This window comes from Brachypodium distachyon, chromosome 3 (assembly GCF_000005505.3).
Source record: "Brachypodium distachyon strain Bd21 chromosome 3, Brachypodium_distachyon_v3.0, whole genome shotgun sequence".
Taxonomy (NCBI): Eukaryota; Viridiplantae; Streptophyta; class Magnoliopsida; order Poales; family Poaceae; genus Brachypodium; species Brachypodium distachyon.
The window spans coordinates 56473967-56501304 of NC_016133.3; the positions used below are offsets into that span (position 1 = coordinate 56473967).

At 46.4% G+C, this 27338-nt stretch overlaps 5 protein-coding genes across 9 annotated transcripts; 2 read left to right on the top strand and 3 right to left on the bottom strand.

Annotated features, from left to right (window-relative positions):
- Positions 1-1212: 1212 nt before the first annotated feature.
- LOC100839611 (aspartyl protease APCB1) lies at positions 1213-5425 on the top strand. The gene is made up of 9 exons (XM_003570455.4): positions 1213-1881; positions 2795-2912; positions 3002-3225; positions 3312-3548; positions 4302-4455; positions 4532-4614; positions 4726-4840; positions 4951-5023; positions 5113-5425. Exons 1-9 carry the CDS (start codon positions 1307-1309, stop codon positions 5226-5228), a joined length of 1695 nt encoding a protein of 564 aa, XP_003570503.1. The 5' UTR covers positions 1213-1306; the 3' UTR covers positions 5229-5425.
- A 289-nt stretch (positions 5426-5714) lies between these two features.
- Positions 5715-11287, bottom strand: LOC100843887 (aluminum-activated malate transporter 9). The gene is made up of 5 exons (XM_010238586.2): positions 10942-11287; positions 7296-7433; positions 6929-7198; positions 6674-6810; positions 5715-6590 (listed from the first exon to the last, which is right to left on the bottom strand). The coding sequence occupies exons 1-5, from the start codon at positions 11285-11287 to the stop codon at positions 5715-5717; spliced, it is 1767 nt and encodes a 588-aa protein (XP_010236888.1).
- Positions 11288-11641: 354 nt separating this feature from the next.
- On the top strand, positions 11642-13793 carry LOC100840529 (rRNA-processing protein fcf2). Its single transcript, XM_003570458.3, has 5 exons — positions 11642-12068; positions 12156-12216; positions 12754-12828; positions 12939-13054; positions 13457-13793. The coding sequence occupies exons 1-5, from the start codon at positions 11836-11838 to the stop codon at positions 13563-13565; spliced, it is 594 nt and encodes a 197-aa protein (XP_003570506.1). The 5' UTR covers positions 11642-11835; the 3' UTR covers positions 13566-13793.
- A 94-nt stretch (positions 13794-13887) lies between these two features.
- On the bottom strand, positions 13888-18265 carry LOC100839308. 4 transcript variants are annotated; one of them, XR_002965357.1, is made up of 9 exons: positions 17708-18265; positions 17537-17617; positions 17252-17428; positions 16465-16635; positions 15728-15937; positions 15523-15611; positions 15211-15461; positions 15024-15113; positions 14670-14812 (listed from the first exon to the last, which is right to left on the bottom strand). XR_002965357.1 is itself a non-coding variant. In XM_003570454.4 (7 exons), the coding sequence occupies exons 1-7, from the start codon at positions 17799-17801 to the stop codon at positions 14147-14149; spliced, it is 1488 nt and encodes a 495-aa protein (XP_003570502.1). In that variant the 5' UTR covers positions 17802-18260; the 3' UTR covers positions 13888-14146. The 4 variants fall into 4 exon arrangements, 2 of the variants coding, with proteins under 2 accessions (XP_003570502.1, XP_024317833.1); XR_002965358.1 differs by lacking the exon at positions 15024-15113 and having other exon boundaries at positions 14673-14812; positions 15314-15461; XM_003570454.4 differs by lacking the exons at positions 15024-15113; positions 15211-15461 and having other exon boundaries at positions 13888-14812; positions 17708-18260.
- Positions 18266-20216: 1951 nt separating this feature from the next.
- Positions 20217-25478, bottom strand: LOC100838097 (potassium transporter 25). Of its 2 annotated transcripts, none has more exons than XM_003570450.4 (9): positions 24729-25478; positions 24138-24636; positions 23980-24033; positions 23497-23757; positions 23346-23398; positions 22382-22505; positions 22019-22273; positions 21450-21856; positions 20217-21295 (listed from the first exon to the last, which is right to left on the bottom strand). In XM_003570450.4, the coding sequence occupies exons 1-9, from the start codon at positions 24771-24773 to the stop codon at positions 20639-20641; spliced, it is 2355 nt and encodes a 784-aa protein (XP_003570498.1). In that variant the 5' UTR covers positions 24774-25478; the 3' UTR covers positions 20217-20638. The 2 variants fall into 2 exon arrangements, with proteins under 2 accessions (XP_003570498.1, XP_010236033.1); XM_010237731.3 differs by having other exon boundaries at positions 24138-24639.
- Between the last annotated feature and the right edge of the window lie 1860 nt (positions 25479-27338).

The window sequence follows — 27338 nt, forward strand, 5'->3', positions numbered from 1 at the left end:
AATGATCAAACAATTGGCTTGGTATGTTTTGGTAGCAAACCAAACACACCCGTAATACCTCAATTTGATATGCATACCTTCCTTGTTTTTTTTTGCACGACATATGTAAACTTGTTTGATTTCATTTAATATCTATAATAGTCTTTCTTAAAATAAAACGTAAAGTACATACTTTAAAAAGGTTTCTTCAACACTAATAACACTGCAACTCTCAATATAAGGAAATAAGTTTAGAAAAAGTGATAAAAAAACTACTTATGATAAAAGAACTATACTCCTCTCATGGGCCCAATAATGCTTACAAGACGTAATAATATCTCCTTTAACCTGAAATATAACTATCTTTGAAGGTTTATAAGAAATCGGCATTCAGCTGTCGGACGTGACTAAGAAAACAAAGGGATGCAATTCAAAGTTGGTACTCGAAGTTTAATGGATACTTCATTCTTTCTTCTTTCTAAATGGAAGATGTTTTAGTTTTGGTCCAAGTCAAACTTCTTAAAGTTTGATCAAATTATAAAAAAAATTCTGCCAATCTACAGCTCCAAATCAGTTTTATTAAATCCATCATAATATATATCTTTGTGTCATACTTATTTAACATTTTAGTTGTTAGTATTTTTATTAGAACTTTAATTTTTTAATTTGGGACAAAGGTTAAAACATCTTATATTAGAGACAGACGTACTCTCTCCGTTTCATATTAAGTGACTTTCTATTTCTATTACATTTATCTAGATATTTTTTAGGCATAGATACATCCATTTATTTGAGCAAATTTTAGACAATTAATATGGATTGAAGGGAGTAACTTTTATGCGTTAATTCTACCCATTGACTTCGTGGTTTTATAAACCACTCTCCTAGTTTTATATGGCAGCAACTTAGGCTCAAAACGTGCACTGACTTAGTATGCCTATGATTTAGTCTCACCAGTACACTTTCGCTAACAAGTTAACAGGCACACATCATCAGCACACATGTCATTGGTGATTATTCAACAATGAAAGTATTTTCCTGCCAAGATTATTTATTTTCGTGCGTGAGCTAATCCGCGTCGTTAACATTAACAAATCATGGTGACACGACTAATTATTATCCCAAGAACTTTTTTTCTCGGTTATACCCCTTTCTTGCACAAAAGTCAAGTCAACGGTCCAATCACACACATCCAGCGGAGCTCCAAGTCCAAAACAACGAAATCCGATCGATCCTTCCCTAGCCAGTTTCCGTCCTCACTTGCCTTCTTCCGTCCATGGCTTGCCCCCTCTGACCCCACCGGAGCGCCGCCGGGATCTCCAAGGAGATGCCGCCTCCGCCGCCCCCGCCCCCGCCTCAGGTGGCTCCTCCGGACCACCCGCAGCTCCACGGCGTGGTCATCATCACCCTCCCACCCCCGGACCAGCCCTCCAAGGGCAAAACCATCACCGCCTACACATACACCGACGATCCGGGCACTCCCCCGACTCCGCCGCCGCCGCCGCGTCGGCCGCGGTCGGGGATGGACCCCGCCGCGGCCAGGCGGCCGAGGCGGGTGGTGTCCCCGCGGCGGGCGGCGGCGATGGTGCTCGTGCTGGGCGCGTTCGCGCTCGCGGCCTACTACTGCTTCTACTCGGACGTGGCCGTGCAGTTCCTGGGGGTGGAGGAGGAGGAGGTGGAGAAGGAGAGGAACGAGACCAGGTCGTTCCTGCTGCCGCTGTATCCCAAGACGCGGCAGGGGCGCGCGCTGCGGGAGTTCGGTGACATCAAGCTCGCTGCCAAGAAGATCGACGATGGCGGCGTCAGGAAAGGCGTGAACAAGTTGGAGGCGAAGAGGGCAACCTCGGCCGGGACGAACTCCACAGTTCTGCTTCCGATCAAAGGCAATGTGTTCCCCGATGGGTGCGTACCAATTCTTCAGGAATTTGGTTTAGAACTTGGGCATAAATATCGCTATTTCATTCAGGTGATGATTCAAGGGGGAAATGACTTTTACTCTGCTTCAGGGCAAGGAAGGCCCTTATGATGATAAAATGTATAGCTAGTACAGTATGTTCCAGGATCTGGTTTGGGGAGGGGATGAGCTAAGGGAACTTTTATAATTTACATCCATCTGAATGCTTGTCTGACAAAATTGGTTTCAGTTTCAACCATAAAATAGGGTTTTGATGATGCTGTGAGGTTTTGATTTAGTGAGTACAGGTTTAGAAACTTGTCTTTCATCAAAGTATAATATATATGTTTCTTAGATACTTCAAGAACTCAAGATTTATAGTCTGAGTACTGTTGTAGGATGTGTAAGTATATCTTTACTGCTATAAAAGACTCAATTGGTGGTGGTGGTCTGTCTCACCTTCATACTGCATCACTTGTTGATTCTTCACTCCTATAAAGACTCAATTGGTGGCGGTGGTCTGTCAAACCTTCATACTGCATCACTTGTTGAATATGGATTATGATTTAAGATCAGATGATAGCACAACATTCTTTTTAAATATGTAGTGTATATTTTCAGTCCGTAGCAATGCACGGTATTGTGCTAGTGCTGTTAGAATACTGAATACACACTTTGGAGACGTGCGCAGATATCAAAGCTGGAAGTCCTGTATATGCCGGAAATGCAATTCTGCTCCTAAGATCATATGCAGACAGTTGTTGAGGCCCAATTATTTTTCATTTTTAGTCAAGGCTAGCCTCTTTATGTGATTCATGTCTCTATTCCAACCATCTAAAGGGCTACTAGTTATGTTAATGTGTCTGATTAATATGACATGCTTGTCCTGCTGAGGTTAATACTATCTTACACCAATTGCAGGCAGTATTACACGTCTATCTTTGTTGGCAATCCACCAAGACCTTATTTTCTTGATGTTGATACTGGAAGCGATTTGACGTGGATCCAGTGTGACGCACCATGCACAAACTGTGCCAAAGTATGCAATTTTCCCAATTCCAGCAAATCCTCACTGTTCTCTCCAAATTTATTGCAATGCTCTGAAACTAGTATGTACTGCAAATGCAGGGACCTCATCCCTTATATAAACCAGCGAAAGAAAAGATAGTCCCTCCCAGGGATTTATTATGTCAGGAGCTGCAAGGCGACCAGAACTACTGCGCGACTTGCAAGCAATGTGACTATGAGATTGAATATGCTGATAGAAGCTCCTCTATGGGTGTCCTGGCAAAGGATGATATGCATATGATCGCTACAAATGGTGGGAGGGAAAAACTAGACTTTGTATTTGGGTATGGTCAAAGCTTTCAGGAGATGACAGAACAAATTATTTAAATCATCGAAGTACCTAACTGATTTCTGTCTACCAAATAAATAGGTGTGCATATGATCAGCAAGGCCAGCTTTTGACCTCACCGGCAAAGACTGACGGAATTCTCGGTCTTAGCAGTGCTGCAATAAGCCTTCCTAGTCAGCTGGCCAGCCAAGGAATTATTTCTAACGTTTTCGGCCATTGTATTACTAAAGAGCCAAATGGTGGGGGTTACATGTTTCTGGGGGATGATTATGTACCCAGATGGGGAATGACGTGGGCTCCTATTCGAGGTGGTCCAGAGTAAGTCACATACTCTTCTTAGTTTCAAGTTCTATTGCACTCACTGCTATAGTTATCATTTTCCTTTTGGGTTAATTGGATCTATGCCACTCTCTATTCCACCGGTTGGAGATATGCCATTACAAAAACTTGACTTGGATAAATGCCACTCTAATTTTCTTATACCTCTATCAATACCATTCTGTCCACTTAAGACCAATAAGTGTTCATAAAATACATGTATTTCAGCATGTACAACAGTATTTACCATAAAACCCCTATTTACAACGTTCAGCAGTATGTTCGAGTCTTCCAGGCGCCATAAAGGTTCAAAAAAATTCAAATTTGGCCCAAAATTCAATCTTCTCTGAAAAATCTATAAAAATTACAGAATATATGAGTCCACCGTTAGGGACGGGATATGAGGAACGCGTGGGGAATAAGAGGAATACAACTGTTTGACTAGGGATGGGAAACAAATTGTTCGTATAGAGGTATGTCTATACGTATTTAGACTGTATATGTGTTGGTATTGGACAAAATGGCATGAATAGAGGTATAAAAAAGTTAGAGTGGCATTTCTCCAAGTCAAGTTTTAGTAATGGCATATCTCCAACCGGTGGAATAGAGGATGGCATAGATTCAATTAACCCTTTCCTTTTTGCTCCTAAATCATAAGCAGAACGATCTTGTGCTTTTGTTCCCACATTCCTTGAAAATATCTGACCAATTCCTTCCAGTCTCCTTGATGCTTTTCCTTTTTAATATTGCCAGTAACTTATACCACACAGAAGCCCAGAAAGTAAATTATGGAGATCAGCAGCTCAGAATGCATGGGCAAGCAGGAAGCTCTATTCAAGTGATTTTTGATAGTGGAAGCTCATATACATACCTTCCAGACGAAATATACAAAAAACTTGTTACTGCTGTGAGTGTTGTTCTTAATTGTCCATGCATATGAATCTATCAAACCTCGATTCAATAACTTTCTCATAACTTCACAGATTAAATATGACTACCCCAGTTTTGTCCAAGATACATCAGATACAACATTGCCTTTGTGCTGGAAAGCTGATTTCGATGTTAGGTAATGTGTTGGCACTGTAATTGATCGCCTCTCCCAGGAGGGGAAGTTCGACAGGCAACTCTCCGCAAAAGAAAATGTTTGCCCTTGTCCTCATCATGTTAGTATTTTCAGGTACCTAGAAGACGTCAAACAGTTCTTCAAGCCCTTGAACCTTCATTTCGGGAACAGATGGTTTGTCATTCCCAGAACATTCACCATTCTTCCCGATGATTACTTGATCATCAGTGTAAGTCTTTATGTATTTCTCATAAATTTCCTGTTTGGTTTTCTAAGTTCTAACACAAGGTACATACTGAAAACTCCTGTTTATGTTTTTTTGCTACACTTATATTCCAGGATAAGGGGAATGTTTGTCTGGGGCTGCTAAATGGAGCAGAGATTGATCATGCGTCAACACTAATAGTGGGAGGTATATATGGTCTTCTTCCCTTACACCCTCAATCCTGACTGTATAGGCAACGCTGTGGGTAATGATACATTTCTTGGTTGTCCATGCAGATGTTTCTCTGCGCGGCAAGTTAGTTGTGTATGACAATGAACGGAGGCAAATTGGATGGGCTGATTCGGAATGCACCAAGCCACAACCACAAAAGGGCTTTCCCTTCTTCCTCTGACAAACATTTGCATAATAATAAACATATGTATAATTGATACATAGCGAATACCAGTAGAGCTGATCATTCCATAGCAGCTGCCCTTATGTGCCCTATCTCATCTTCCCCTGTTGTACTACAACTTTGTTTGTAATTACCGCATTGTATATACATATACACGCGCAATAATATGTACTGTTATTCCTTTCCTTGGACCATATGGTACAGCTCGGGCACCAAACAGCATTTTCAAAAGTATATAAGTTCATTTTCACTGTATGAGAAAAAGAAGGCACCTTCCATTCTTTGTTTACAAAGACCATTGACCATGCAGGCAGGTTTAGCTTATGCTTCTCCCTGATAAGATCAATGATCGGCCTCCGGTATATACCCTAAGTTTGGCTACTGTACAACATTAAGCAACCCATTAACCACAATCTACAACCGCTCAATGAGTGGCGTTTAATCTCTCAGCCGTCTGTTTAAAATCCCTCTCGCAATTCTTCATCATCTCTTGCATCTAAAGAACTCGGGTATTCTGCCTAACAAAAGACCAGCAGCAGTACCGCTGCCGGTGGCCGCCGTAGAGGAGGAGGGTTCCTCGACGGGGTCCTTGAATCCCGCGTTGTCGCTGAGCTCCTCGAAGGCGTCCACGAGGTTCCGGAGCCGCGCGACGAACTCGATGAGCAGCGACGCGAACGTGGCCAGCGACAGCGCGCTGGCGCTCTCGTACGTGCGCGCCTCCACGGCGTCGAACGGCAGCCCGCCCTGCTGGAACGGCGGCAGCCGCGCCGGCCACGACGCCTGCGCCCTGAACGCTAAGCAGCCGCTGCCGCCATCCGCCGACGCCGAAGCCGAAGAGTCGAACCGCGCCAGGGACGACGAGCTCGACGCCACGACGCTGTACTCCGCGCCGATGTTCACGACCACGGCATGCTCCGGCCCCGGCGGCGCGTCGTTGTCTTTGTCTTTGTCCCCTTCGGCGCCGGCATGGCCATGGCCGCGCTGCCGGGGGGTGGCCTCGCCCCAGCGGTCCGTGCTGACGAGGATGTAGGAGCGCTGGTCGATCTTCCGCTGGAGCTGCTCGGCGGCGTGGTGGACCTCGGCCAGGACGTTGGGGGAGGCCAGCCGCGTCATGGTCTTGACCCGCTGCCCGAGCTCACGCAGCACCTTGGCGCCCTCCTTCCCCACCGTGTGGAGCTCCGTGCTGAACACCCTGCGGCTCTCCGGCGGCGCCTGGATCTCCGAAAGGATGCACCCGTGCAGCGCCATCACCGCGAACGAGCAGTGCCGCAGCGCGCCGCCGACTTTCGTGTAGCTCACCCATGGGTACTTCATCTTCTTGTATGGCCCGTGCGGTGGCTCCCAGATAGCAAATCCTAGCTGCAATTGACAGAAAATTAAGAACAACGGAAATTCCTCCTAGAAGAGTTGCATGTATATAGCCTTGAGCGGGAAGAACAGACCAGGGTTTCCTCTTGAGCCTGTGCCTCCACGGCTTCCCTGTACCCGCTGTAAAGAGGGTCGTCGGAAGCCTGGTACGTGAGTATCTTCGAAGGGACCCTTTCGTACTCCATGCATGTCAGGTATCCATCAACACATCCTGGAACAAACAAACAATACAGAGCAACCCAAATTGGTTTCCACATTTCTTGAAACAAAGCAATCCGGCCAGATGCTAACTGTCAGTCCGAGGCCGTGTCATGATGATGCATATATACCTTCCAAGGATTTTGCGACGCCGGCGAAGTTCTTGGCCACGAGGTGGTGCAGATCCTCCCCAGCCCAGATCGGGTGTATGCCGATGTTGATCGCCAGGCTGACTGCGGCACCGATGGCGATGAGCAGGAACCGGCTCACGGCCGTGCCGATGAACTCCCCGGTGCTGTACCCGGACACCGTCACGTAGCAGAAGGTCAGCAGGAACACGCGGAGCCCGTACTCGTAGGGCTTCATCTTCGGGTGCAGCTTCACCAAGGTCGCGCCAAATGCTGTTTGTTTAAGATCACGTATTCGAGTGGCATCAGAGAGATAGATAGGAGTACATTAATTCATTGTGTTCATGGTGATGATGGTAATGGTACTGACCGACGACGAAAGTGATGAAGATGAGGAACACGATGTCCAGGTTGTCGATGCGCCTGGCGGATTCAGCGACTGCGAGAGCAAGCCCTCCTGCCGTCAGAGTCCCCAGTCCCCTGTTAAGGCCTTTGCTCAACGTTGCACCTGTTTGTCGGGGCAAATATATACCAATCAGTACTACTGTACTTAACAATGGGAGAAAATTTCATATTTGCCACTGAGAATTTGCTCATATGTCCAAATGACACTGAAATTTACCTGTTTCAAATATGCCACTCAAATTTTACATGGGATACAAATATGCCACTGCCGTTAGTTGACCGCTAGTTGACCGTTAAGTCAATTTCATATTGACCGAAATACCCCTGGTCCACAGGTCAGAAAAAACAAAAAGAAACAAGAAAACTAAAATACCTTCTCGGTCTCCCTCTCCCTCTCTCTCTCTACACAAATTATGACGAGTTTTAGTCTATTAATTTGCTGAATATATTATGAATTTTGTGATGTTAATTAAAATCAAGGGAACCGCTGTTCAAATTTTCCAATTTTTCATGCTAAAATCATTATTGCCGAAACTTACTCCGAAATGGTATTACGGCCATCTTAAAAACCTTGAAAAACTAAGTTTTCTAAAATGAGTAATTTATTGTAAACGGAACATCAACATACTACATATGGGCAAAATTGTCTTTTCATCTTCTATTTAACGGTCAACCAATGGTAGTGGCATATTTGTACTCCGTGCAAAATTTGAATGGCATATTTGGAATAGGGAAATTCTCAGTGGCATTTGGGCATACGGCCAAATTCTCAATGGCAAATATGAAATTCTCTCTAACAACTGAATGAATACTTTCTACACTCTGAAAAAGCACTGGGTAAATAACCATTTGGTATGCTTAAACGTGTCACCTTTTGCTTGCTCATATATCAGCACATTCAGAAGAAGAAAATAAGATCACATTAGCAGAAGTGCAATGGTGAAATTGCCCCTTCAAGACGACCAACCATTGGGGGGGGGACGATTATGGTGGTGGTTGTACCTCTATCTTAGAGCATCTTCAATGGGCTACCCCAAAGCCATCCCAAATGTTTGTTTTGTCCGAAACGGACATATGGGACAAAAAAACATCTCCCTATGAGCTACCCCAAACGGACATTTTGTGTATTTTGTCCGGGCCAATCCCGCAAACCTCTCCCAAATTTGGGGAAAGTTTGGGGTGTTGTTTGTCCGTCCGCCCGTCCGGCCTGGCCCACGTTCTTCTTCCCACGCGAGCTTCTTCCTCCCGTGACTGCTCCCCCCGTCGCCTCCCAAACTACCTGCCTCCCCACGAGCCGCCATGGACGGCAAGGGAAGGCCAATTCCCGCCTCCAGCCGGCGCCTCACGTCTCCTCCTCGCGTCCCAGGCACCATAGATGGCGCGCCTCTGCAGTCCTGCCGCCTCCCTTCCCCTCTTCGTGCCCTAGCCGCGCAGGACGGCGTGCCTCTACTGCTGTCTAGGCCGGCGTCCTCTGCTGCTGTCCACGCCGGCGTCGCAAGGAGCTTGAAGAAGGACCCCAATCCCGAGAGCTTGAAGCACAAGGAGTGGCGCCACTGGGCTGCGGAGTTGAAGAGGTCGTAGGAGGATGTCGCCGTCCGAGCCCTTGCCGCCGCCGTGGAAGAAGATGACCTTGTAGCTGAGGCGGCGCAGGCGGCGCGGAACCAACAGTTGGCAGCACAGCAGGCGCTCCTCCTGTACAATCAGCAGGCCGTGGCCGACGCATTTGCCCACCAAGCCGCCAGCTTGGCGAGTCAATCTTCTGGGAACCGCCTTCCTCGGAACACGTCGCCGCCCATGTCATCTCCGATGTACGGCTACCGGCCTGCAATCAGCCACTTCTCTCTGCGCAGCCAATCCCCGGAGGTGGGCGACTCGGTGCTGTTTGCGGGTGCACCGTCGGCGCTCGACCTCAACGCCATGTACAACCCCGGTGACTCGCCAATGCTGCAACAGATGCCTCCATGCGCCCGCGGTATCCCCTATGGTCGGAATCTGTTCGGTTCTCCCTCCCCGACGGCCGTGGTACCGGATGCCCGGAATGTGTTCGATGAATTGTCACCGGTGAATGAGGTACATATTTCACTAATTCAACTAGTGTCTTTTGAACTTTTTGATGTGGTTTGATCGATACGATGTTTTTTGATCACAATAGGCATATACTATGATGATGATCAAATGATGCAAGAGATGATAAAGGAAGGTGGGCAGCAAGATGCTGGGCAAGACAGTGGGCAACAAGATGATGGGCAAGACGGTGTGCAGCAAGAAGAGGAAGATGGTGGCCAAGAAGAAGAGTTTGATGACGTGACAGTGCATTTCCTTCAGTTCAGAAACGTTCTAGTGCAGTCCGGCCGCTCGGGCGTCTCCTCCCGTCGCGTCCAATGCTTCCTGCCGGCTCCCTGCCGCGCGCCTCCCCAGACACCACGGCCACGTCGACGGAGAGCTTGTAGACGCGGCCGTTGTTGCAGGTGACGCCATGGAGCTTGGAGATGAAGCCTTTGTAGAATTGTAGGGGGAGGAGAAGATGGAATTCGTCCAGTTGTGGGGAGAGAGCGAGTGCTGGAGGCTCGACATGCACACCTCGTCGTTCGGGTCAGCGTAGGACGGCTCTGGCAGTAGGACGAGCACGGCCGCAATGGCGAAGGCGACATGTCGGAGGTGGTGTTGGCTCGGCCGCTCGTTGTGCGGGAAGAGAACTTCGGGTGTGGTAGTGCGGACGAGGAGAGCAGAAAAAAAAAAGGAAAAAGTATTTGGGGACAAGAATTTGAGGGACGTTGTTGGGTGATTGGGCGGACATGAGACGGACACATGTCCATTTGCTCCCCCAAACGAGCAAAAAGTGGACAATTTCGGACAAAATTTGGGTTAGCCCATTGGAGATGCTCTTACCAGGGATCAAACTCCAATTTTGACGTCATGTGTGTCTCATTTTAAATGGACATTTTCAATGGTAGGCGGTGCACCCATCGACAATGAGGCATAATGGATGACTTCGTTGATATCAAGATGTTCCGCGACTCCGATCTTCTGTGCGTGTTGATACTATGGTACTGTCAAGTTTCGCCTGTCTTTTTTGAATCAGGGCTATCAAGTTTCGCCTATTATTCTGATACTAGCTAGTCTAGTGCACGCATATATAAATCACCCCGTGTAAATTAATGAATTAACGTCGTTCAAAGGGCACAGATGAAGAAAAAAAAGTTTGGACTTGACAAATGTAGCTAGCATGGCACGATCGAGAAGGATGATCTCCAAGCTAGTTGCATGTTAAAAGCTTTAATAAGTTGCATGCTATTATGCATCTGCATACAATTATGCATGCATGTTCGTCTAATTACGACGTCAATATTATACTAGGCGAGAAGGAAAACGTCCACAAATTTACCCCGAACCAGGAAAAGGCTCTAGCAAGGAAAAATCAACTAACTAGATGTCCCAATGCGTTATTTAAATAGCCCATTTGATAATCTTTAATTAATTAGCTCAAGGATCGCAACAAACAAATTAACACCTTCAATTCATTCATCCATCGATCTATGGTGTTCAATTAATTTGAAAAAAAGAAGAAGAAAGCTGGTATATAATGCATGGATTATATATACGCTACGCACCGATGGTGTACTCGAAGACGACGACGACGGTGAGGATGGCCCAGACGGAGTGGCTGACGATGTCGCTGGGCTCGCGGAGGAAGACTAGCAGCGTGATGAGCGCCAGCGCCGTGGCCACCTTGGCCGAGTACACCGGCTTCCGCGGGTCCTTGCGCGCGAACGCCCACATCTCGCGCGCCCCCGCCAGCACCGCCCCCGCCGCCCGCCGCAGCGCCGGCGCCCGATCCCTCTCTTCTCCGGCTCCGGCGGCGACGGCGCCCCAGTCGAACGCCTGCAGCAGCGGGTCGCCCAGCCCGCCGCCTCGCTGGTGGTAGTCCAGCGTCGACCGCAGCTCCGGCGACCCCATGACCGACCGATCGATCACGAGGGTCCGGCCGGCCGGGGCTCCGCCTTTGCTCCGCCCGACCTATTTATGCATCCTTCCTTCTCCGGTTCCCCCAGAGCTTCATGGCTGGATGCCTGGATCCATCGCGGTTCGCAAACAAACCGTCTCGTATTGTATTTCCGGTATTGTTGTTGGCAGCTCTCCCATCAATGGTGGCCTTCTTCCTTTCCGGCCCAGGAAGAGGTCGGCCCACTCTGGCCCATGAAGCTTCCTTCCCTGCCAAGGAATAGCTGGGCCTACTGTGTGGCCCATGTTGCTTCCTTCCCGGCCCACACAGGAAGACCCAAACTCCCCGCGGCCGCGAACTGTTTGCTCCTCCTTTAGCCCTACCCCGCCGACTCTCTCCCCAATCGCAGTCCTCCTCCTGCCCGCGCCGCCGCCGAGTCGGGTTCCTCTCCAGCTCTTCTCCACTCCACCGTCCCCAGCCCCGTCGCTGCCGCTTGACGCAACGATCCCTGGGCGCGAGACGCGAGAGCTCTATCTGAGTTTTAGAGGCGGGAGCGGTAGCGATGTCGGAGGCGGCGGCAGCGCCGATCGGCCTGTCGTGGGCGCCCAAGCTGCCCTCCCTGCCGGCGGCCGGGGGCGGTAAGAAGGGCTTGGGGACAGACCTTAGCGCGCACGGGTCGTCGCTCTGGAAGCCCGGGAACGAGCTCGTGGACGGGCTCTTCGTGGCCCCGAGGGACCCGAGGAAGGTCAACAAGCTGGCAAGGAAGAACGTCAAGGACACCACCGGCAAGGGCTGGTGAGCTGCGCCCCCGCTTGCTAATTTTGGTACTAGGGTTATAGGAGGCGTGTGCTTATGATTTTGTTACTACTTTGTTTTTTCCAGGTTTGACATGCCGGCGCCGAGCATCACACCCGAGTTGAAGAAAGACCTGCATATTTTGCAGGTATATGGTGTTGCACTTTGGTGCATTGTTGTCAGCAATAGTACTTTGGTGTAACTGAGAAACTGAGAACTGCGTGTCTAGTATTCTTAGGAAGGTGATCCTGAATTCCTGATGGGCAAGCATCAGCCATTCGATAGCAAATGTGTAGTAGTAGTGCTGAAGCCATGGTAGATCATGCCCACTCTTCGTTTTGTCTTTTGCTTGTGTCATAGCGGAACTTAGGATAATGATAGGTTTCTCCTGCAACAGATGACACCCGTTTTTCTTTTCTATGATCCCAGAAGGAGATAAAATATCCGTTATACTACATGCATGGTTTGTTGAACATTTCGCATAACATCTGTATTTTCTTCCTTGGACGGTTATGTGATAGCTTTGTAGTCTGATCTAACTGTTCTACTTTTAAAAGAATTAAATGCTGTGAGTTAAAATACAATGTAAATGTCCAAGCTCAATGTTCGATGTGGCTATGTCTAGTTCTTCAGTGTTTTTCTTTTTTGGTGGCTCAAACATAATATGCTCGGCTATGTTTTGCAGCTGAGGCATGTAATGGACCCTAAAAGGCATTTCAAGAGGTCTGGTAAATCCAAGGTCCTTCCGAAGTATTTCCAAGTAAGTGATCAAGTAGGCTAGTCTTATTAGTGTTTTAGATATTCTCACCGTTGAAAACTTTGAATGCTCATCAGTAGCTAATGTGATGAATATTTCGATGATGGGTTTAGATCGGTACAGTTATTGAGCCTGCACATGAGTTCTGGTCAAGTAGGCTGACAAAGAGGGAGCGGAAGACAACATTGGTTGACGAGCTCTTGTCAGACCAAAAACTCAAGAACTACAGGTAAGCCCATCATACTTTTCGTTCTACATGCAGCGATACCTGGAGGCTCGGTGTCTTTGTTCTTGTTGTCACCTGTCAGTACAAGTTTGTGTTTTTAATTGCATATGCCAGTATAACCCATTTGAATGAGAATTCATCTGTATGTATGTAGTCATACAACAACAGAACCATACTCTCAAAATATACTCAGTTAGATTCTGAAGCAAGGTTCCACCGTTCCAATGCATGAATCATTGTCTTTATTTTGAAGTATGCGTCTTTTTTTCTCTCTGTTATGAGAAAAATAAGAAAATAGAACTTTTTGTAGTGGATTTGAATAAAAACACTGTAGAAGATGATGCATCTTTTCCATTTAACTAGAGCATTCATGAAACTGAACACCATCGCTCCATTAAAATGCAGGATGGGTAAGGTAAGGGAAATTCAGGAGACCCGAAAGCCAGGCGGCAACGAAAAGTGGAAGAACAAGGGCAGGCAAACATTTAAAAGGGCCAAGGATAGGCGGAAATAATATCATGCTGTAAATCTTGTTTGCAGTATGGAAGAACAGAGGAATGGAGGCAAACAGAAAAGACTGAGCACATTCATATTGTACTTGCCCTCAGTGCGTTATAGATTTCAATTTCTGTAACGTGCTCAATTTCTGATGTAATATGACGACAGCACTTCCAGTTCTATGTCTGAATTTTGAGCAGGATGCTTTCACCTCAACAAAACCGTGACAAATATCTGGCTGATACATATGCATAGCTTCTGAATCAAAGCGCACAATGAGTCCGCCTCGCTTGGCATAACGACATGTATGAAATGGCTACCAAATGACCGAGAAACCATCAGGACCAACATATTAAACCACATCTCATGTACATACATATCTTCCTATTAGTCCAAGATCATGACATTCTACTAGCAAAACCCAGCTTTTCCATCCATAGGTCAACCTGGAGACTGGTAATTTCTCTCCCCTCTTTCTCTCCTTGTTACAGCCTTACAGGTAGTACAGCAGAGGCAAAATATGGAGATGAGCGGTAAATCTAATCAAGTAACTGGTAAAGAAAATAGCTGATACTCTACTGGCAATGCTGCTGTTTTTTAACCCATGTAATTGATGCGGTGCCGCAGCCCGTTCTGCTCATATGCTGCGTCGCCGTAGCTCGTGGACTTGATTTCCACGGCGCGGCGGGCGCTGTCCCCTTCCTGCACAGCCCCAAAGACGATCTCGTTCGCAGCCTCGCAGCTTGGCTCGTAGAAAGTTTGCGGTCCTGCAGAGTACTGCTTGTGGTGTTGCAGGTACTGCTGGTGGTGTACTTGTTGCTGCTGCTGCTGAGGTGATTCTCCATTCCACCCATTGTACTGAGCCCGACCATGCCGGATGTGGTGGATCTTCTCTGGCTCCTTTGACATGAAAGCATAGTTCTTCCGAGGGGTTGGTGTCCTTGTATCCAGTGGTGGAGGTGTCTCGCCGTGCGGGATGGCATAGCTTTCTTGTACTGGCCAAGAATTCGCTCTGGCCTGCTGATAATGATGAGTGTTTAAGCGCTTCTTCCTGGAAAATGCTGCACCAATGATCTCTGCCACAGATGATTTTGCTCCACCAATTAGCTTGCCAACTGAGCTGAAGAACCCCTCTTCGACTTCTTGTTTCTCGGAATCATCCTCGTTTGGGATTAGTGGGGGTCGAAGGGAAGACTTTAGTGGCTTCTGGATCTGGTACGGAGGGATGCTTGCAATGCTGGCTTTTGGTGGAGTCTGGAGTTCCTGCAAGGTAAAATTTGCATTCCAAACAATGTTGCGATCAAATTTATTGCACAAGATCCCTGGGAGAAAACAATAACTGAAAGAAGAATGCAAGTATAAGATGGCAAATAACTGTAACATTAGCCTCGAGGAGAAGGATAGCATAAACCTACAGGATTATGTTGTTTCTTGTGTTATGTTTTGAAAATATTTCCTATTGAATAATTCTTACCGGCGTTTATACAACTTTCCAATGCCCGGCCTAGTTAATCAGAAGAGCTTCTACTTTGGCTTGGGCAATTCAAATACATCAGTTGTAGTTCTGTTCAGATTTCCGAGTAATGTTAGCTGGAGTTTCACTGTTCCTTTTCTTTTTTGATAAGAGGATATCCACTGGTAACTGGATTGGTAACTATTACCTTGAAGTTTCCAATAATTAGTTATTTAACCCACCAATTTCATCTAGAATGCTGAACTGGTAGTGAACAAGCTGGTAAACTATGTGTGGGGCTGTGGGCATACTGAGGAAGCAGGCTGGGGCCATTGGATGATGCACATTAGTACAATGAGTGACAAAAGACTGATGGCAACATATTCATGTGCTGGCCTGCTCGGGTACAGCAGGTCCATGGTCCATTGTAGCCCTTGCCTTATTTGCCAATCTGCCAATCTGTCAGAGAAGGTACATGATGTTTTTTCCTCAAAAGACAAATAAATCAGTAAGCACTTACATCTTCTGTTGACACCATCCCTAAAACCCTGCGTTGAAGCAATGCAAGCATGTAGCCAAAGAAAGCGGCAGCAAGAAGCAGTGCTACTCCTGTAGGAATGCAACTTATGTAATTAGATACACAGTACAGAGGTTGAAAAGCTAAGTTGCGTACGTACTAAGGAATTTAGGTCAAGTAACTACTACAGAATATACAACGAATATACCTAGAGGAAAACCAGCTTCATACTGGTATACACAATCGTCAAAGTGGAGCTGAATCTCCCGAATTGCTTGGTTTCCTCTGTCAATCACCAAAAGGGAGCAGCTACTGGCAATGTAACGGACTTCAAAATCAGTAGAAAATTTTGCATCATCACTTGGCCCATCAACATGCCCTCCTCTGCTTGATTTCCCACCGGCAATAGTTGTAACCCCTAAAAGTGAGAATGCAATATGTCAAGTAATTCTCCCTGTACTAGAAAATAGAAATTACTGCATAAGGATGGCAGATTATCTACGTTGAATTTTACTGACAAGAAACTCGGTTAATATAAAGTCTCAAGTAACTTTGAAGATTGCAATATAAATATGCATGTTAGAAGAATACTGAAATGTAAGACTTATAGTTAAATCAGTTTTCCCCTTCAATTTCTAGAAATCAAGCATTATGTATATAAATAGCACTATGAGAAGTTTGTGAAACTGTAGGATTTTAATCTAGATTTTCCATCACGATACCTCCGGAATATCATGCTCTAAGGAGATTTGCTCAGACTGAGTACATAATCTTTGACATTGATTTACACTTTTCATCCTTCCAAATGCAATTTTAAATGCAGGTGCCAGGTAATAAATACATGCTGGGGGAGCCCAACAAAGCCAAAAGGCAGAACATAGGATGCTTGGGAGAACAGACAAAACCATGTGCATATAATATACACCACAAGACATTTTAGCTTACCTGTATCACTGATCTTTCTAACAGCCATGTTCATAGCATCAGCCACGTAAATGTTACCCCTGCCGTCCACCGTAAATCCCTTTGGATGGTTCATCTTTGCTTCTCGTAGCCTCCCATCAACATGACCAGGATATCCTTCCGGTGAACCAGCAACAAGCTTTGGTCTACTATCTGCATTGTTCAGTCCGGTAACACAAGATGAAACCGCGTTCAATATACCACAAAGTCTTCTTTTACTGAACATGGATAGCAATCTCATATTCTCATCATCACCTTACAGAAAATGTGCACATCAAAAAGGTGGATCACAGGGTAACAGGTAAAGTTATATAAGGACAACAATCATATCAAAGTCAGGATATCATCATGTCGACTTGTCCTTTTCAGTATAAATTATAAGATCAACTTGAAGAGATTACTACCATGAACTTTTATAAATAAACCGAGAATGTTTTGAATGATCTTAAAAAATTGGGACCAGATTGCCCACGCTTATATCTGTAAATTACAAATGTTGATTGCGCATCAATTGACCAGGGTACAAAAGAAAATACTTGAACAACATCACAATTGCAAACTCCTAACTAACCAAAAAAAAGGAGCACATCACAATCAAGAGATAGGCCAGACCAAAATTCATGACTCCAACCAACCCACAGCATGCATCAGCATCAGCACCAACCTACCAATCCCTTCGCGAACATCTAGTAATCAGCAGAATCCCACAGGGGCACTAACTAACACTGCTGCATGCCAAAATTAGGGGAGGGCTAGAAAGAGGGCTCACATCGGGACAGCGGCAGCGCAATCCTGTAGATGTTGCTGTTCATGGAGTCCATGACGAGCAGCTCGCCGCCCTGGGTGACCTCAACGGCGTACGGCTCGATCCCCAGCTTGCTGCCGTCGAAGACCGTCTCCACGGTGTAGCCGCCCTCGTACTTCACCATGGATTTCGCTCCAGTCGCTGCTCCCAACCCAGAGAGAAAGAAAGCAAACATTGTTTCAGGAAAACCAAAACCCCCGAATCAAGAACCTGGCAAGCGGCTACATTACCGGGGATTTCGGCAATCACCTGTCTTGGTCGTCGATTTCAGCGACCACAGCCGCTTGAGCACCGCCGACGCCGCATTGGAGAGGAACCCGCTCACCACCTCTGCAAAAACAGTAACGAATCACTTCATCAGAAACCGGACACCAAATCGAGAAAAAACGCCGAATCAAGAAGCCCCCGAACCGAGCTCACTTGCGGGGTAGGACGACGCGGAGGCGGGAGGAGCCAAGGCGCCGAGCAGGAGCGCGGCCACCAGCAGCAGCGCCGACGCCCTGGCGGCACCCATTGGGGCTGCAGCAACACAGTCCCTGCCCCGACAGCACGCAGCCAAGAAGTGGGGAGGGAAAGTTGTACCGGGCAGGCGGAGGATGATTCAGTGGGAGCGGGAGGCAGGCATTCGTCCGGGGGAGGACAAAAGCAAAGAAGGCGGCTCAGATCGAGGAGGGGAACCGGCGGGGGTGGGGGGAAACCACCGAGAATCCGAGCTTTTCTTGCGCGAAAGAGAGCGTACGGGGAGAGATTAACAAGGAGGCGCGGAGAAAGAGACAAGAGAGTGGCTGTTTCGGCTGCTGCTGCCACTCCAGACTCCACTCCACACTCCACTCCCCTTCTTGCTCTTGTGCTGCTTCCTTGGCTCGACAGAAGAGAATTGTTTTTCTTCTTCTGGGGTTTGGAAGATGAAATTGGGAGGAGGGTCACGTGCAGCAGAGGGCCAAAGGGTGGTGTTCATCCGTCATTCCGGCTCTTCATTAAAATCTCTGGACGGCCGCCTTTTCATTGGTGGAATCTAGGCTGGGAAAAAGAACAACTTTTTTTGTTTGGCCAAAGGTGTTTCCCGCAGGGAAAAAAAAAGATAGGAGTACTACGTTAGTGCGTGCTAAATCAATGTAGAAATGATTGTGCATCGAACATTAAATCATCATGGCGAACATTAACTTGTGATTCGGTAAAAAAAGATTAACTTGTGCACAAACATAGCACTACAGATGATATCCTAAAGATATGGCTGGATGGAGGACTAATTAAAGGTCATAAAAAGCATCGACAACGTAGGCATAATGTGTATCGAATAGATCAAAAATTTATATCTAAATTAAAGTCACATGTTACGAAGAAGAAATCCTGATGGCAAACAAATGACGCAATTTTATTTATCTGATAGTGGCTACTTTTTAGTCGATTTGGAAATACCCTTTTGAAGGTATTCTAATCAATTTGTACTTGCGCGAACCATGGTCAAACCACATGTTTTTTATTCTGAAGGAGGAAAACCTTCTAGCCTCTGCATCAACAAATACACGCAAATCATTCATTGCCAGAGGCGCATGATGTTGTCGAGACCGAATGGTTCTGCGGTCAACCAGACAAATGGCAATTCTCTCTTTGGCCTTCTGAAATGCGAGCCTAGACGTCACATGTGTCAAATGACTTGATCTATCACATCTGGGTTGTGTGAGGGTGAGAATGTCCGTCCGAAGAGTGATGGTTATCCGATCCAATTATCGATAATTGTGTTTCTTTCTGTAAAGCCTAAACACAAAAGGTGTGTTTTTCTGTAATTTACCTAAAAAAACTAAAATGAAAATATGTTTTTTTTCTGCGAGGTGAAATGAAACTATCCTATACACAATACACAAGCTGCTCTCGTATGTAATTGCATGCACGACGGGAGGATGGGAGCTAACGTAGGAAAGGATGTTTTTTTTCCCAATAACAACGAGCAGCAAGTGGCAGCAGGGAAACACTTTTATTCTCCGGTCCGTTCCGGGCTTTCGCCGCGCTTTCGGGTTATTTCCTTCCCGTCGGGCTCGGCTCGATCGGGTCCCAAGGGCAGGCAGGCGGCCGGGCGTGCGTGCCATGCATGTGACAGAGGCCTTGTTTGGGAGTTGGGACCTCGGCCGGGCCGGGAAACGTCCGTTCCGCCGCCTTTCTCCCCGTCTCCTCCTCCTCGCTTTTATATGGTGCCAGTGGCTGAGGAGTTGCTCAAGCCTGGAAAGCTAGCCGGGGAGGAAACATATCAATCAAGAAAGGGGCGATCAAGAAAAGCACGTTGTTGCGTCGGTTTCCTTTCCTTGACGTTACGCCCGCATCCGAGGAATGGCCGAACGAGAGGCTCCAGAGTATATATTACGCGCGCGCGTGGGGTGATCGAATTAACAAAGCTTTGAATCTACTCGCCTTTTCAGCGAGCTGGCCGTGCGTAGTGCAGGATTCTTGCAATATTCGCAGAAAGCTAATGTCGGCTCATTGCCAAACGGTCGGCCACACGTATCGACAAAGCTAGCTTGGGAATTGTAGAAATTAGATCAGATGAGGTTTTTTTCCTCTCTATCGTTTAGCTGTAGTCCCAAGCCTGGAAAAGCTAGCTTGGGATCATTGGTGTAGCACGCACAGATCATGGATCGATAAACAAAGAGTTCGACCCGTTGGTCCCTTGACGTCGTCACGTCGCCATCCGAGGAACGGCCCGCCGTTCTATTGGGCCTCCTGCCATTCTTTTTTTCTTTTACCATTCAAACCGGAGATAAAAAAAAATTGGCCTCACCTTTATTAGGAAGAAGTTTTGATGTTCAGTTACGCCAACAGTTTAGCCATCCAGCGCGTCGTGACACGAGGCGACGTCCCTTCGATTTTGATGAGCACTGGAGATCTCCAGCATTGGGGGTTCTGAATTCAAGCACAAAGTATAATCTCTCGTAACTACTATGCCGTCAACGCATTGCAATTTCAGACAGACAAAAAGGTAATTGCAAGTATATCTAAACATCAGAAAAAGGAAAAGAAAAAAAATCTATCTTTCTAGTCACACTTACAGACTCGCGAGTTCCACTAGTAAAGCAACAGATCAAGGGTAAAAAAAAACTGAAAACAAGGACCAACTCAACAACCAAAGTCCTGACAGACAAAAATGCACACTTCCTCTAGGGGCTCTCCAAAGATCTGCAGTCGCCTGTTCGTGTGCTCCAGCATCATCTACCGCCATTTCTCGGGTTAGCATGCAGTTTCCGTGAAAAGACCGGGAATGGGGAATATATATACAGATGGCGAAAGCAACAACAAGAACCTCATCTGATCTGATTTCTACAATTTTCACACAGCAGCTGCCTGGTTATGTATATATCCTCAGACTTGGTACACCATCCCTACCTCAAGCGTGGAAGCGTGGGGAATGTTGGCGGCGTAGGACGGGCCGCGGCTATTCCTCCTCAGGAACTCGTAGAAGAAGTTGATCACGATCCGCTTCACGAAGCTTGACCCGCTCTTGGCCTTCATGTGGGAGTGGCCCAGGATGAAGGACATGCCGGCCTCCCTTGCGTCCATGAGCTCCTGCAGCTCGCTTCGCACCTCGCCGTCCACCTGCGCGCTCTTCGGCAGCACGAACCTCGCTCTCTTCTTCGGCTGCGCCTGCGCTGATGACACCGTCTGCTGGTTGATCTCCTTGTTAGGGGATGCTGTCCCATCAGCTTCTTCGCCGTTCTGCTCTTCCTCCCACAATGGTACCGCGCCGCTGCTGATGGAAGAGAGCCTCTCGCAGGTCTTCTCTGAAGAACCTTCCATGAGGCCATTCTGGTCGGATCCCCCACTGCGGATGAACTCCGCAATGCTGTGAATGAGGTCCTTCTCAAACTCTAGGTCGTCCTGCTGTACGTCACGGTAACCGTATCTGACGATGACTCTGTATAGCCTGTACTCTTTTGGTCCAATACGGCCCACCAGAAATCTTTCTTCAGGTTCAACATGTGGCACTGGAACTGATTTGACGCAGAGAAAGACCAGCACCTGATAAACAATATAACCATGATTACTCTAGAAGTTAGATGCATGTATTGATTATTCGAATTGCCTAATGTTCTCCAAATCTCTGAGAGCATTCAGACAAAACGCCTCAAAATATGGTTTGACAGATATACTAATATGGTAAGGTGCCTCATACCTGGTGAAATGCAGGCAGATTTGTTACGAAATGAGAGAATATCGCCGGAATTCCAGACATTAGCTCAGTATGTATAAGCCCGATGCCTCGAACACGGACAATTCCCAGTGAAGGGCCGAGGTTCAGTAACCAGTTTACTGAAACCTTGTTTTGGACATCGAATTCGTACTTCTTTATCGTGCCATAGTGCCACACAGACATGACTATCATAAATATGAAGGAAAGTGTAATGGGGACCCAAGCACCTTCGTGGAACTTGACAAGGGAAGCTGAGAAGTAAAGTACTTCGATCGTTCCAAAGAAAAGCAGGAAACCAAGGGCAAGGAAGATACTCTTGTTCCAGCAAAGCACAATAACCAATGACATTAAACAAGTGGTGACCAGCATCACAGTTATGACTGCGAGACCTGCATAAATAATGGAGAAAGACCACGACAATTACATACGGAGATTCACTTGACTGCACGAAAATCTGTAAGAACAAGAACTAGGAGTAGTCTTTTGGCTGTTTCTTGGTGTCCATAGGAAAGTCCTGTCTACGGGTATAGACTATAGTAACTTTTTTTTACCTTGTGCGTTCGCCAGGTGCTTTGTGTTGTTGAAGCCAATAGTAACAGCCAGGCAGAGTATCATCAGGATCCAATTGACTTCAGGTATGTATATCTGACCGTGCACCGTAGATGATGTGTGCACAATCTTTACACCAGGGAAACAACTTAACGCAGAACACTGCTTGATGATTGAAAAGGTACCAGTAATGATTGCTTGGCTCCCGACTACGGCTGCTAGTATAGCAATCACTAGAACAGGCCATCTGAGTTTTTCTAGAAAGACAGTTGTATACATCAATGCCAAAATTATGCAACTATTATACTTGTCAATTACTTTACTAGCAGTATTCAAAACGGCAAAACGCAAACCCAAAAGAGTACCTGGAACTGACACATAGAATCCAATATGATAGCTACTCTCGAAGCTGTGGTGTTGTGATATATAAGCAGCCTGTCCCATATAAGCCAGAACTAGAGATGGATAAACCACTGATACGAATGCAATCTGTTTGAAGAGAATAGGAAGATAAAAATCCAGATTTTAGTTTACGAATGTTGAGTAGCACATGTCAAAGTTACAAAGCTCATGGAGTAATAGGTACTAACATGAAATATAGGAATGAAAGGATACTGAACATACATGCTAAAGTCCGATATGCTGGGGGGAAACTGATTTATTCTAAAAAAACAAAACAAAAAATGATTTTGCATCTCCTGAATAAGAGGGGAAAGCAAAACATCACCAGGTATCTTGCAAAAAAAGAAATACTTCTGAACACAACTGAAACATCGATTGAACTTTTGAAGGAATCAATTCATTAGTATTGCCATTCACATGTAACCATACCTACAGAAAATAATTTAGACGAGACAGCTACATTAAAGATGATGTTTACTGAACAAGAACCTGACAAGCTACCTAGAACAACTAATCCCTAAAGAAGGAACAGAAAGTTGATCCATACCTAGAACAATTAGTCCCTAAAGAAGGAACATAAAGTCGATCCCTTTTAGTGTAACTTTTATTCTACATGTTCTTAAAATTCTGCGTACATCATAGATGTGGATGCCATCTAAACGGGAATTTTAAACTTTTCCTCCTCTTTGAGTGGATTCATGCAAGTGATTATTATGTAAATTCAACTGAACAACAAGTAAGAATGACAAAATCGAGACAAAACTGAAAGGGTCATAGTAAAGAAATCAATGCATGGAAGCTTTGCTTTTCCCAGCTTGGCAATGTTGAGTTACACGGCCGTAAAAAACAAATGAGTAAACAGAAGGAGCATTACGATGAACCATTACTGCTATGAATGATGTACATTGTAACTGACTCATTTCATACCTGAATTGAAGCTTGTGAGAAATGTCCAAGATCTGCGTACATAGCTTCTGAGCCTAAAAGTAATAATATTTCAAATAAGTCTGTTTTTTGTCGTAAAAGTCACAGGCCCACAGATAAACGAGTAAGGAACATCCTAGCTTATTATCCATACCTGTTACACAGAGAAGGATCCCCCCCAGTGACATCCATCCACCTGTTTGAGTCTTCTTGAGAAACTGATACATGTAGTACGGCGAAAGGGCTCGATACACATGATGGTTCCAACGGATGATATTGTAGAGCCCAATCGTGCTTATGCAGAGAAGCCAAATGCAGACAATTGGCGCAAAGAGAAACCCAACTCTGTGTGTACCGTAGTGTTGCAGAGCAAACAAGCATATAAGTATAGCACACGTCACGGGAAGTTCAACATCTGCAACAAAGACACGCCACGGTAAGCATCTCATATGCAATCAGACATCACAAATACTAGTCAAATACTAAATGGCTAAAGTGTGGACTCATAGGTTGACTAGACCTGTAGAACCAACTTAATTAGAATCAGCAATTAAAACCAAACAATTGGCATGTACTTATGCATTGTGCTGCAATTTAGCAGTAGACCAACTGAAAAAGGAAAGAGGAATCAACCTACATTTGTGATGCTCCTTCTCCATTGACAGCTCGAGCCCGGAGACCGCAGAGAACACTGAAAAAGGATTTACAATCATCTCTCGTACAGAGCAACATAATTCCAAGAAATACTAAAATTCCAAAATGAAGATGCGAGAGAGATGGTCAGAGAGGTCAAACCTGAGACGGCAGGGGTGAGCACGCCATCGCCAATGACCATACACGTCCCGAGCAGCGCGAAGAGCAGCAGCAGCCTCTGCAGCACCCTGTACCTCTCCAGCAGCGTCCTCGCCCTCGACACGCGGCGGCCGACGGCGGCCGCCGCCTTGTCCTGTTCCGCCATGAGGTCCTCCCTGGTGCCGCCGCCCGGCAGGAGTCCGGCGCGGACGTGGCGGCAGATGAGGGAGTAGAGCGCGAAGGTGCCGCCTTCCCCGCCGTCGTCGGCGCGGAGCACGATGAGGACGTACTTGAGGAGGGAGATGAGGGTGAGCGTCCAGAAGACGAAGGAGAGCACGCCGTAGATCTCCTCGTTGCCCGCCGAGTGCCGGATGTCGTCGCCCGCGAAGGCGCTCTTGTACACGTACAGCGGCGACGTGGCCACGTCGCCGTACACCACCCCGAGGCTCTGGTACGCCAGCAGCAGCACCGCGCCCCATGACTCCCCTCCACGCTTCTCCTTCTGCTGCAGCAAGCAAGAAGCGAAACGACGAACTGTTCAACAAAACCGCGGCCCCAAGTCCACAGCTCCCGCGGCGGAATCCAAGAACTCACCTTCCCCCGTGGCGACCCCGCGCCGTGCGCGACCTCCAGATCCATGCCGCCGCTCGCCGCCTCAATGCGCCGCCGCGCCCGCGACAACCATGGTGGGAGCAGGAGCAGACGCCGTCCGTCCGAATCGCTGCAAGAGAGACGCCCCGGCTCCGGCAAAATCGTATCCTCGCGGCGCAAACGCGAAGATTTATCGGCTTGGACGCTTGCGGGGAGAGACAGCCACAGCCAGGAGAAGACAGACAGGCTCGCGCGCTCCTCCACACTCCACCCGACTTCTAGGAGCTTCTTCCTCCAACTCACACTCCCCCCGCTGCTCCTCTTTCTCTTCCCTTCCCTACTCCGCTCGCCCACTTCTTCAGCTCGCTGTACTACTAGTAGCACCAAGCAGAGTACTACTCTAGCTATTTTTCCTCCGAGAAGAGAACGCCACGCGAAGAGACAAACAAACAAGTGAACCAAGTTTCTGGCGGAGAGACTCGAGCGACCCAGCCGAGCAAAGCAAAGCAAGAAGACGATGGAATACTACTGCTATGCTAGTCCCTCTCTCTCTCCAGTCTGTAGAGGAGGAGAGAAGGAGATGTGCTGCGGCGGGTGGGCTCCTTCCTCCTGCGACTGGTTTTGGCGAGAAATTACTTGTTTTTTTATGTGGAGTGAAGTGAAGCGGAGCCGATCGGTTCTTGTAGTCGCGGAAGGTGGCAGGAAATTAAGCCAAGGGAAGAAGGGACGGATCGTCGCTTGGGGGAGGATTGCGTGTGCCGTTGGGAGGAACGGGACGCGTGGTTTGCGCCTTTTCTGCTGCCGATCTATCGCGCCTTTTTAAGCCAAATCATGCGCTCTTTTAGTGCTAATAACCTTTTTCTTCTCTCTTTTGTTTACGTGGAGTTGGAATCTGTTTACTCCCTCCTCCGTTTCTCAATGACGAGTTTGTGGGAAAAATACCCACGTGGACTTGACATATTACTCTCTCAATTTCTCGAGGTTTATACATTCGAAGTTGTCTTAACTCAAACTTCAACTTCATGGCTCTGACTGAGTTTATAGAAAAAATATTTGCATATCTAACACCATAGTACAGTATGAAAATATATTTGATAATAGCCTTAATAATACTTGATATATTGATTTTTCTCGTAAAAACTCATGTAAAGTGAAGAGCTAATGCGCTACCCAACGCAACCAACAGACCAATCTGATGCTCCCCGGTCCCTCATGTGTGACTCCCGCATGTCTAAACCACAGGCAAATATTTGGCATGGTAAAGATAGGGCTCAAAGAAAACATACCCTAGGATTCCAGGAACAGAAACAAAACCTTGTCACCCATTTGGGTGCTACCAATGCAACGTGTTATATCACCCCTAAAGAGTTTTAAAAATAATAATTGAGTGAGTTCATAGGATACATGTCCACAATCCAACAACTTTTATAATTCAAATTCATAGCGCACATAGAGAAAAGAAACAAATCCATATGTTAATAGTTAAAAAAAAGTCGAAAATAATCTTTGTAATCATTGGATTACATCTATCTATCCAACTAAACAGTAGGTACCACACTTGTTCCTCACGAATCTTTCCCCTGGAAAATTGCAACTACTAAAGCACAGTTGACAGTTGTACTCCTTTTACAATAAAGGTGTTTTTCTTACTTTGTGTGCTCCAAGATATTTTACTCCTTGACGAACTTATTTTCAACCCTAGAAAAAAAGCAGAGTTGGATTTTCCTCTTCACATACTTTCCCTTGATCAAATGCCCTTTTCTTTTTGGTAATGGAACAAATGTCCTTTTCAAGGGGGAACATATTTCCCTTTTTCTGAAGACATGAGGCTTGAGCTGTGTCTACTTTATATATACTGCTTGTGTCTAGCTTATAGAACAACTTCTCTACCGATTGTGTGGGACACATGTAAAATAAAATAAAGAAAGGAGATAAGCACGGATGTGTACTTGATGTTGGAAAGCTACGTTCCGTCAACAATAATAAAAGAATTGTAGTGTATATGGTTTGAAAGCAACCTGAGTATGATGGCCCCAACCTAGCAAAGCATATGTGGAAAGATTCGCTTGCCCTCTAGAAAGAGGCATCTATCTACTGAAAATGATGTTGCTATTTGCTAATAGAGATCGTTTATATATACTGTATAATTGTTCCCTACTAGGGCACTTTGCATAATAATACTAGAAGCTCATTGGTTGACTCGTTGTGTTAATTAGTTTTTTCTGCAAGTGAACCAACAAAATCTCACGTTTTGACAAACTGAAGATCTGCTGTGCTTCTCAACCAGCTAATTGTAATTAAGCTAGCCTTTTCAGGAGGAAACACACGAAATGAAGCGGCGAAAAACAAGTGTCACCTACTCCGACAGTTCTGGATAACATAATCGTCGGAGCTCCAATTTTCCTTTAACATATCGAGGAATCGAATAAGCAGGATTATATGTGTACTTATAGGTGCACGAGACACTGACATGCAGTCCGTCTGATCTAGATGCCATGACTCATGCATGGAAAGCAACAGATAGAATTAAGATAATTAATCCCCTAACAGGTCTAAACACACAAGTGTCTGCAGATTCAAATGAGAAATTAAAGATGTGATTTCCGAGGGGGA

Bases quoted from the DNA above. Each gene is read 5' to 3' on its own strand.
- LOC100839611 (XM_003570455.4), top strand. From the start codon at position 1,307: ATGCCGCCTCCGCCGCCCCCGCCCCCGCCTCAGGTGGCTCCTCCGGAC. The intron at 2,913-3,001 runs GTATGCAATTTT...CTGCAAATGCAG, and splicing joins CATGCACAAACTGTGCCAAA to GGACCTCATCCCTTATATAA. The intron at 4,841-4,950 runs GTAAGTCTTTAT...CTTATATTCCAG, and splicing joins ATGATTACTTGATCATCAGT to GATAAGGGGAATGTTTGTCT.
- LOC100843887 (XM_010238586.2), bottom strand. From the start codon at position 11,287: ATGGGGTCGCCGGAGCTGCGGTCGACGCTGGACTACCACCAGCGAGGC. The intron at 6,811-6,928 runs GTATATATGCAT...TGTTTGTTCCAG, and splicing joins CGTCGCAAAATCCTTGGAAG to GATGTGTTGATGGATACCTG. The intron at 6,591-6,673 runs GTCTGTTCTTCC...TGTCAATTGCAG, and splicing joins AGGCTCAAGAGGAAACCCTG to CTAGGATTTGCTATCTGGGA.
- LOC100840529 (XM_003570458.3), top strand. From the start codon at position 11,836: ATGTCGGAGGCGGCGGCAGCGCCGATCGGCCTGTCGTGGGCGCCCAAG. The intron at 12,069-12,155 runs GTGAGCTGCGCC...TGTTTTTTCCAG, and splicing joins GACACCACCGGCAAGGGCTG to GTTTGACATGCCGGCGCCGA. The intron at 12,829-12,938 runs GTAAGTGATCAA...TGATGGGTTTAG, and splicing joins TCCTTCCGAAGTATTTCCAA to ATCGGTACAGTTATTGAGCC.
- LOC100839308 (XM_003570454.4), bottom strand. From the start codon at position 17,801: ATGGGTGCCGCCAGGGCGTCGGCGCTGCTGCTGGTGGCCGCGCTCCTG. The intron at 16,636-17,251 runs GTGAGCCCTCTT...TGAACAATGCAG, and splicing joins TGCGCTGCCGCTGTCCCGAT to ATAGTAGACCAAAGCTTGTT. The intron at 15,938-16,464 runs GTAAGCTAAAAT...TCTCACTTTTAG, and splicing joins TAGAAAGATCAGTGATACAG to GGGTTACAACTATTGCCGGT.
- LOC100838097 (XM_010237731.3), bottom strand. From the start codon at position 24,773: ATGGATCTGGAGGTCGCGCACGGCGCGGGGTCGCCACGGGGGAAG. The intron at 24,640-24,728 runs GTGAGTTCTTGG...TGCTTGCTGCAG, and splicing joins CGGGGTCGCCACGGGGGAAG to CAGAAGGAGAAGCGTGGAGG. The intron at 22,274-22,381 runs GTACTCTTTTGG...CTGTCTTTCTAG, and splicing joins ATTCTATGTGTCAGTTCCAG to AAAAACTCAGATGGCCTGTT.